We start from the raw sequence: 10000 nt of genomic DNA on the forward strand, positions 1-10000 counted from the left end.
CTCGTTCTTTCAGTCTACCCTGGAGGAGATCAGAGGAGGGCTTGCAAAGGCTGTGCCTTTTTTCTGTCTCCTGAAAACACACTTTTACAAAGCTGCTTTTAACGTATTTGTATCTGCATTATGTATATTGATTCTTCTGTGAAGCACTTTGTAACATTGTTTTGAAAGATGCTACACAAATAAAGCGTATTATTATTATTATTATTATATCTGTGAAAACGTTGGTTTTGTGATTACTATTGTTTGCTTCATATGCTTGCCGAGGGATTTCACGTATTTACTGCCTTTATTGTTTAAAGAGGGCTCAGATTACTTTTAAGACCGGCTAACCTGATAAGGTAAGGTAACCGACTGATAAGGACGCAGCGCACCTCTCCACTCTCCACTCTCCCACTGTTCATTGTTGAACAGTTAATGCAATTAGTAAAACCATTCAGTCACACACACTCCGAAATGCTACCAAATAAACCACCACCAGTGCTGCAGTTAAGAGGAAATAAGGGGAGAAATGCATGCGTGGGGGGGAGCACGAATTGGGCTAGATCCGCGCCTGACAGCAGTGTTACAGCTGTGTCTAACACTTTAACCTAGCATCTGTGAGTCATTTTATTTGGGCTATTCAAAAATAGCAGATATACAAGCTCATAGCGATACAAATGTCTTCCTAATCCCTTTTTTTTTTTTTTTTTTTACGTATGTTGCTATATATCAGTGGTTCTCAAACTATTTCATGTCAAGTACCCCCAAAATTATATGTATTTGGCCACGGACCCCCATCTGAAAATATTTTGTTCCAGGGACCCCCAAAAGCAAAGATTTGAGTTAAAAATGTATATTATATTCAAAGATTTGCAAACATTTTCACAACTGTTTTTTCCAAAAATAGCATATCTACAAGCTCATAGCGTGGCACTCGGTGCCACGCTATGAGCTTGTAGATCTGTTATGTTTGAATAGCCAAAGAAATCTAAAGTGACACAGATGCACGTTCCCGGTCTTAATGGGTTAAATGGCCATTACTGACCGATGTAATACAAGCTAGGTTTCCTGCTCTTTTCTTCGTTGTTGTTTTCCCAATGTTTTTTTAACACTAAATCTTACCAACAAGAACAAGGAGCTGGATCTCACTGCTCCACTCGCTCCTGTCGGGTGGAACAAAACACTTGTACGTCCCGTTGTCTGAGGGCTTCACCCTGGTCAGCTTCAGTGAGATGTTGCCATTAGGAAGCTCATCAGTAAACATGGACGTCCTGTGTTGGTACAACGGGTCCAGTTCGGCAGTATTTTGACGTCCATCTTGGAGAAGATGAACCATAACCGGCTTCAGGTTGGGTCCGACTCTGTTCCACTCCACCGTCATCCTGGCTGCACTGCGACGTGGTTCAAAGCGACAAGGAAGGATGACATCATCTCCCTCTTTGGCCATCACAGGCTGAGGTGAACCTATGACCTGTTGTTGTCCTTACAAAAAAAAGGAAAGAAAGAAAGGTTTTAGTGCAAACATTGATCTTGAACTTGTATGTTTAATCTTTATTCAGATGTATGCTGTTTGCTTGTCGACAGATAAGTCGACCTACCTGCTATGGTAGTTACTTTGTGTAATTGTTTTCTTTGAACACTGTTTACTCTACTATACTGTCTAGTAACTAGACAGTATATTGTATGTAACAACTAGACTCTAGTTGTTACATGACTAGAGTTTATGTTGTATGTATTTATGTATGTACTATGATCACTCTGGATAAGAGCTTCAGCAAAATAGACAGACACTACTTTCTACTTTTGGTACTTTAGGTACATTGTGATACCAATACTTTTGTACTTTTACTCAAGTAAGATTCCTGACTTTTACTTGTAACAGAGTATTTTTACATTGAAGTATTGATAGTTTTACTTAAGTAAAACATTTGAGTACTTTTCCCACCACTGCAGACAGACAGACAGACAGACAGATAGATCAGACAACATATTGAGCACTCAAGGAGGAGCAGTTAGGGGTTAAGTGCTTTGCTCATGGACACATAGACCGGGCCAGGGAAGTGAACCGGTGGCCCACACTAACATTCAGCCAACCTTTGGTAAAAGCTTCTCTTCATGTAAGAGGATGGAGAAATAAAAGCTCACTGGGACCTTTACACGAGACAATGTTTTGTATTTCATATTTTTCATCACAAAACATTATAACATTTTGACTTAGCCTATATATACTATTTCAGAAAAAAACAAAAGAAAGAAACCGTGAACAATATTTGCTACAACCAGTGGTGGAAAGTAACTAAGTACATTTACTCAAGTACTGTACGTACTTAAGTACAAATTTTAGGATTTTTTTACTTAACTGAAGTATTTCCATTTTCTATACTTTTACTTCTACTCCACTACTATTATTTGAAAACTTTAGTTACTAGTTAGGCTACTTTGTAGATTTTGATTATTATAAGAAAACATACATTAACCACTTCAGCCCTATACACATTTGAAAATAGCAGATCTACAAGCTCACAATGCATCGAAAACTTCTGAAATGGGACATATTCTTAATGAGTACTTTCTACTTTTGGTACTTTAAGTACATTTTGATACCAATACTTTTGTACTTTTACCCAGGTAAATTTTGAATTCCGGACTTTTACTTGTAACAGAGAATTTCTAAATTGCAGTATTGATACTTTTACTTACTTTACTTTACTTTGAACAAGATTTGAGTGCTTATTCCACCACTGGCTACAACTTTCTCAGCCCCTCCCTATGCGTTCCACTGTAATAACTGTTATAAGTTGTATTATGTTACATTATAACTTAACATTACCTGTCACGGATGTGTTGTAACAGCTGGTCCATATTACCAAGATAATGTTGAAATAAACACTGAGTTTAAAGGACAGATATGAGACCGAGCGATCCGCCATCACAGATTTGATCAGAGTTTGATTTACTTTCGATTTCATCCGTGGATTCATCAGAACTATCCAGTAGATGTCGCTGTTGACCAGGCTTTGCACACGACACGGCGTTCAGAATGAACTCAATGAAATGAACCAGTGTGATCCGGTCTAAAGCCCGCTCTCCATGTCCGGTTATTTAGACCCATACATTACATGCATTAACCGTTTCCGTATCCGCTTTTAGACCCAGACCGGATCAACCTCCCAGCAGACACTTGATCCCAGTCTAGATTTTCTGTGTTAAATCAGGGTTGCCATGTCCGCTTATTATAAGCGACTTTGGGCATTTTTTTCTGTAAAGTTGCTTGTAAATATTGGTAGTCGCAGGTTGTGGTTTTTTTAGGCTTGTTTCTAAAGTGTAGTTGTTTATTTGGTCTTGTTTCTAAAGTGTAGTTGTTTATTTGGTCTTGTTTCATAATGTTGTTCTCGAATATTTTCATGTCATGGACCCATGGAAAAAGTCCAAATTTTATTTCAAGCTTGTTTTGAAAATAGCAGATCTACAAGCTTACAACGCGTCGCGCCGCGTTGTGAGCTTGTAGATCGGCTATTTTCAAATAGGCGATGTGTACAGTAGGTATATAGGTTTAAAGCGCTCATGTGTCCTGACTCCTATAATAACAGTCGCTTCCTTGGGCTTGTTTTCCTAGATCTGGTTGCTTATTTCTTTCACGAAATCTGGCAACACTGTTACACGCATACTGTAGTCCATAAGGCAACTGACACTGGTATAATCCACAGGTCCATGAGGAAGAGCAAAAAAAGTCCAAGTCTCTGGTATAATCCACCACTGGCACACAAGTAGCCGACAAATCAGTCTTTAAATGATGATGGACAGGGTGCACTAGTGACGTGACCCAAGGTCAAGGTGGCATTTAGGAAAGTTGCACTATAGCCTATAGTCAGCATTCTGTTTGGCAGATTTTTGGGGGAAATATTGACAAAAGAATATTGACCAGACCTGCTTTTATTATCGCCACACAGTGCTGTTAATTAATGATAGGCGTGCACTTTCTGTTCTGCATGGCCTTAGCTGGGGAGGCTGGGTGTGTGTGTGTGTGTGTGTGTGTGTGTGTGTGTGTGTGTGTGTGTGTGTGTGTGTGTGTGTGTGTGTGTGTGTGTGTGTGTGTGTGTGTGTGTGTGTGTGCAGACCCAGCCCTTCCATTAGGCAGAGTAGGCAATTGCCTAGGACGCCATGGGGCTAGGGGGACAACGACCAAGCCTAGATTTGTTTTAAGAATTGAAAAATATATATTTGTGTATTTCTTTTATTTTTTTACTGTCCGTTTTTACGCCTGGAGACCCCTGTCCAGGACAGGCTTCAGACGCGCCACTTCAGGAGACATTGGCTCAGATCTGAACCCATTTGATTTGACGCTAGGAACCCGTTGCGACCGCATGCCCTTGCTGACATCGACCCCGGGCAGTAAAAATAACTCTCGAATTTGTACGTTTTAAGTATTTGAAAAACTCAAAGTTAGGTGTGCCCCATCAATGCACCCCTCTCTTTCATACGTTTTTGGTTTCGCCCAGCCATGTGTATCCAGACCCGGCTCTGCTTTCAGTTTCAACAGAGTGGCAGAATCAGGGTTAAATTAACTTTTTACTGCGTTCTACCATCTGTTTTTTTCACTCTCTGTGGCAACATGGAGGATGTACAGTATAGACAGGTTTCTTGTTTACAAACATTAGTGTGTGTGTGTGTGAGAGCATTCAGGGTGCAAAACCACTTTAAAAGAAACATGCACAGCTGAGATTAATAAACTGTTTGATTAGAGTCAGCTAGAGCCATGAGCTGCAGTATGTGATGGTGATCACTTTACCTCAAGTGTCTCAAACTAAAGATATTAAGGCCTTTATTGCTAGAAGGATGCATTCCAGATAATGTAAAGAGTGCTACGTTCATCTCAAACAGAAACCTGTTCATTAATTGCAATGGTACAGCACAGTATAACATATTGTACTGTACATGGGCATGCGTGCACATGCAACAGCCACCCATGTGAATGGCACAACGACATGCACAATATTGTCAGCACAGAACGTAAGTCATATTTCTTTGACATAAGACTTCAGAGGTCTTTCAACTCCAGTTGGTTGCCTAGCTCTGGTCCACGTTAGAGTTCTACTCCTAACGCTATGGACCAGAGCTTTGTTCTCGCCTATTTAATAATAAACACATGGATTTCCCTCTCTAGGTCAGGTGGGGAGAGATGGCCCCCCAGACACATCATGTCTCACACTGAAGGGACAGTGGATGTTTTGTTGTTGTTGTTGTTGTTGTTGTTGTTGTTGTTGTTGTTGTTGTTGTAGTTGTTGTTGTCTGTTTTTAACTGACCAACCAAGCAGAGAGAGTTCAACCACCGTTCATGTAAACTCTAAAAAAAAAAGAGATCGAATGGGTTCCCAGATTGCCGTTCACATGATTATCACTGTACTGCTTTTAATGTAGCAATTTGCATTTATTCACGTTCAGTTACATTTACAACAAATGTCATGTACTCTGTCTTGTGTAATCCACAAAAACACTATAAAGCAATACTGTACCTTGAAATGTCTCGATATTTGATACCATGGGGGGTGGGGTGGGGGCCATACATGTTTTTATTTTGTGTCGAAGATCAACACAAGTATAGGTACAGTATTCCTGATATAGTCTATATCCGGGGTCTTCAAGGTTTTGCAGGCCAAGGACCCCTTGTTGGCCTCCCTGTAATAAATCTGAGGACATAGGAGTCCCGGACCCCCTGTTGAAGACCCTTGGTCTGTATCATGACTGAATATAGTATTATACAGTTGTCTTGGGGTATGATGATGATGATGATGATGATGATATACTTTATTAATGCTCAAAGAGGACATTCACATTGTCACCAGCACAGAAACATCCAAATAGAGATATTACAATGACAGACAAAACATATTAAGTTGCTTGCCATGCGTTTTAAAAAAAGAAAAAGTATATACTGTATACTTTTTGGAGAGAGCAGTTTCTAATGTTTTAAACCTAAAAAGCAGTTTGCTTTTCTTGGCAAAAGCGAATTGAGAAAAATGAACAAGGACAAATAGGCCTAACAGTGAACTAAAATGTGGATGTGCTGTATGAAGAGAAATGCATTCATCCTCACACACGCTTTTTAATAAACAGAAAGTGGAATGGACCTATTGCACAAATAACTGTTTTTCTGTGTTTCCATGAAAGGGAAGTACAACTGAGGTACTTTCCACTTGAACTTTCTAAGTTTCTATTCCTTTTTCTTTCTTATATTGGGGCGGCACTTTGATATTTTTTTATTTTTGAATTTATCATCACTTCAACCACATAGAACCTATATACTTAGTAAAACAGACCTGAGTTGCATGGTACTTGGTGCGTTCTTTTTCCATCTACACCAAATTGCTCAGGCACTGTGTGTGTGTGTGTGTGTGTGTGTGTGTGTGTGTGTGTGTGTGTGTGTGTGTGTGTGTGTGTGTGTGTGTGTGTGTGTGTGTGTGTGTGTGTGTGTGTGTGTGTGTGTGTGCGCGCGTGCGGTTGAGCATGCATGTTACCAAAAGGAAATAGATCCTCCAGCCAACAAGGCAAGCTACAGAGGGGTAGACATACGTATGTCAAACCACATCTCACTCAGTCACTTTCAGTCAGTCAGTTTGTCGCGATGAAATTTGCATCAAGCTACATAAAATCATGTGAGTACTTTATTTCAATCTTATTTTAGTTTCATCAAATTAATCTAAACTTTATTTATTGAACACTTGCTCTTTTCACACTCTGCTTTGCACTAATTTTCAGTAGGCCTAGATGTATTTAAAGAGACAGTCAGAAATCCTTGTTTGGTTGCCAAATTAAAGTGTTGGATCGATGGTTTAGCGTTTTATCTGGCGCAAATGGAAGCCCAGGCTGAAAATTAATAAACTACAAATGACTGGTTGTGACGATGAATAATCATAATTTCCTGCTGAGTCCCCGAAAAGACTAGCTTGGAGTAGGCCGGGTCACATATATAGTCCACTCTCCTTTGTGGTATTTGTCACTGTATATTTGCATAAGGGACGCTTTGACACATTGTTGGCCTGGCCTGGAAACAAACCTGGGACAACCAGAGCCTCTGGCCTGCCTGCCTGCCAGCTCGCCTCGGCCGATTCATGCAAGCCATGCTTCCTCACCACACCCAAGTCTATACCCTCTACCTCTTCACTTATTGTTAATTGTGATACGTTTAACTTGACTTTCTCAGTAGACGTGTACCATATGTTGGGTTGAACCCAAACCCACGTCTGTAATAGTTGTTACAATATTTAGATATTGAACTATGATCAATGTACTTTGCAAAGTGAAAGATTATTGAAATGAACTTGAATATAACACTGAAAAGTAAATTAATTGAACCAAATAGAGAGATGAGGTAATAAAATGTACATGAACTTGATTAACACTGGATATAATAAGATGTCTGTCTGTCTGTCTGTCTGTCTGTCTGTCTGTCTGTCTGTCTGTCTGTCTACACAGTGCTGTATCTCCTTGTCTGCTGTGGACCTGCTCAACCAGATGGTGAGACAGACAACTTCCATGCACTGCATTCTGGGTAGTGTAGTGACAGACAAGACATCTGCTTGTTTGTGTTCCAACCATCCTGTTAATGAACAGCACATGTTAATTAAGGACTTTTTCAAACCTCACCACCAACCACATAAATGAATGTGCAATTGATATTGGCAGTGAATAGACAATGTTGAATATTTGAATAGTCTGTATTAGTATTGTACGTTGTTAGAAGGTATCTTTTTTTGGTGCTTTTTACCCCCTTTTTCTACCCAAATTAGTCGTTGTGCCAATTCATTCTGCCCCACACACATTTCTGTGTATTGTCACTGCTGTTGTATCCTACTCACCTGCCTGTGAGGAGCCCCCTCCCCTGAACACGGGTCAATAGAAGCTTTACAAAGCCGGGTTGCACCCCAGTGGATTCTGTGAGGAGGACCATATTAGCGGCTGGAAATCAGTACAGAGCCACGTAGTAGGTTGTAACCAGAAGGTGTATTTATTCACCATAGAAAATGCATACAGGACATGAACATCACCTGTAGCTCTTCACCCTCAACAGACCTCTGTCAACTGGCAAGTGGCAGTCTTTTATGCTCAGCTAATGAACCAGCCTGGACTATACCATTCAAATACATATACCTTCTAAATCTAGCATACCAGGCATAGAGCATACAATACATACATAAACATACAATACATAAATAAACACACCAAAAATACTTAAATACCCTTAAAAGTATATTAAAACTCACTGAACTACAAAAGTACTCTTTCCTCACTACTACAACAACCATAAGCAACTCTAAAACACATCATCACCCCCCCCCCCCCATTCTGACTTGGTCCAGCCCAATTATACTGGACAGAATAGCACAGATTGAACAGTAAGATTCCAATCGTCACTCAACATTACATACAGTCATTATCTTACACTTCTATACATATTGCACTCAAGTCTCTATTACACTCATTCCTAGTATACATTGATCTGCCCATCCTGACTACCACTGAAAATTTCTGTCCCCAGGTGGAACTAATTAGGTTCACATTTATAGAATGTTTTTTTCATCTGACGTTAACGTTGTTATTTACAATGACAGATAGCAGCTCACATCTGATCGCCACACATTGTCTAACTCTCATCCCTGTGTTCTCTCTTTCTCTCTTTCTTCCAGTGTCTCTGACAGTCAGTCCAGACAGATGTCAGTTCTTTAAACATGAGACCATCTCACTGAGCTGTGAGGAAGAAAGGAACTCTATGTCAGAGTGGTCTGTGAAAAGACACACCAGTGAGAAGGGCAATGGAACCTGCAGCTATGAATGGGGCGTCACTAAAGGTACGTATGTATGTATGTATGTATGTATGTACAGTATGTGTATGTGTGTGTGTGTGTGTGTGTGTGTGTGTGTGTGTGTGTGTGTGTGTGTGTGTGTGTGTGTGTGTGTGTGTGTGTGTGTGTGTGTGTGTGTGTGTGTGTGTGTGTGTATGTGTATATAGACAGACGGACGGACAGACAGACAGACAGACAACTTTGAACTGATATCCCTTTCTTTCTGTGTAGGAGCATTCTGCACCATAACCTTGTATCGTCTGGACAGTGGACTTTACTGGTGTCAGTCCAACTCAGGAGAACTCAGCCGCTCCATCAACATTTTGATCTCTGGTACAACCAATCATTTCATCACGAGTGGATATAGACACTAGACAGACAGTATCTAGACAGTATCATTGTTAACACAGATACCATATCAGTGCCATATGTTTCCATCCGTATGTACTCACATGTTAAATGTAACAGTGAAACAATCAGCCTTGAGTCCATATCTATAACATAATGCAATGTGTTTCATCAGTGACTATAATAAGTGGTGCATATCAGACAACTAAATAAGACATAGGCTCATTTAAAAGTTGATACGACATTGACATGGATTATTTTATGAAAGTAATATTTTTATTGTAACCTCAGAGTACAGTACAGCTGTAAAAGAATAAGTCAACATTTTGTGACAGAACATTTGTTATGATGAAGCAAGGACCCTAAAGTAGTCTGTCATGTTTACCACATTCATGCAGTTTTAACATAATTCAGTTCTGTGTCTTTCAAGCAGTGGTGGAAAAAGTATTCAAATGCTTTACTTAAGTAAAAGTATCAATACTGCAATGTAGAAATTGTAGAAGTTTACAAGTTAAAGTCCGGAATTCAAAATGTACTTGAAAATTACCTAGGTATTGGTATCAAAATGCACTTAAAGTACCAAAAGTAAAAAGTACTGATTATGCAGAATGTCCCATTTCACAAGTTTTCAACTCTATAACTATAAAGTGTATACAAATCTTTTGAAAATAGCAGATCTACAAGCAAGCGATGCAACGCGACACATTGTGAGCTTGTAGATCGGCTATTTTCAAATGGACGAAATTTATGTAGGGCTGAAGTGGTTAATGTATGTCTTGTAATAATAATACAAATCTACAAAGTAGTAACTAAAGTGTTCAAATAATTGTAGT

The 10000-nt window shown here is 39.6% G+C and overlaps 2 protein-coding genes across 2 annotated transcripts in view; one reads left to right on the forward strand and one right to left on the reverse strand.

The window, feature by feature from the left end:
- The window catches only part of LOC308101742 (serine/threonine-protein kinase/endoribonuclease IRE1-like), a 9828-nt gene extending 6891 nt beyond the window's left edge, over positions 1 to 2937 (reverse strand). The window contains exons 1-2 of the mRNA XM_080451205.1: positions 2810 to 2937; positions 1102 to 1461 (exon numbers count right to left, since the gene is read on the reverse strand). Of these exons, the coding sequence (XP_080307331.1) occupies positions 1102 to 1461; positions 2810 to 2909 (460 nt within the window). The 5' untranslated portion in view covers positions 2910 to 2937. The remainder of the gene's footprint in view (positions 1 to 1101; positions 1462 to 2809) is intronic.
- A 3481-nt stretch (positions 2938 to 6418) lies between these two features.
- Positions 6419 to 10000, forward strand: part of LOC308101793 (uncharacterized protein) — a 6609-nt gene continuing 3027 nt past the window's right edge. The window contains exons 1-4 of the mRNA XM_080451269.1: positions 6419 to 6632; positions 7453 to 7494; positions 8664 to 8825; positions 9051 to 9152. Coding sequence (XP_080307395.1) covers positions 6488 to 6632; positions 7453 to 7494; positions 8664 to 8825; positions 9051 to 9152 — 451 coding nt within the window. The 5' untranslated portion in view covers positions 6419 to 6487. The remainder of the gene's footprint in view (positions 6633 to 7452; positions 7495 to 8663; positions 8826 to 9050; positions 9153 to 10000) is intronic.

The sequence above is a fragment of the Gymnoscopelus braueri genome, assembly GCF_963280865.1.
Source record: "Gymnoscopelus braueri genome assembly, chromosome: 15".
Classification (NCBI taxonomy): domain Eukaryota; kingdom Metazoa; phylum Chordata; class Actinopteri; order Myctophiformes; family Myctophidae; genus Gymnoscopelus; species Gymnoscopelus braueri.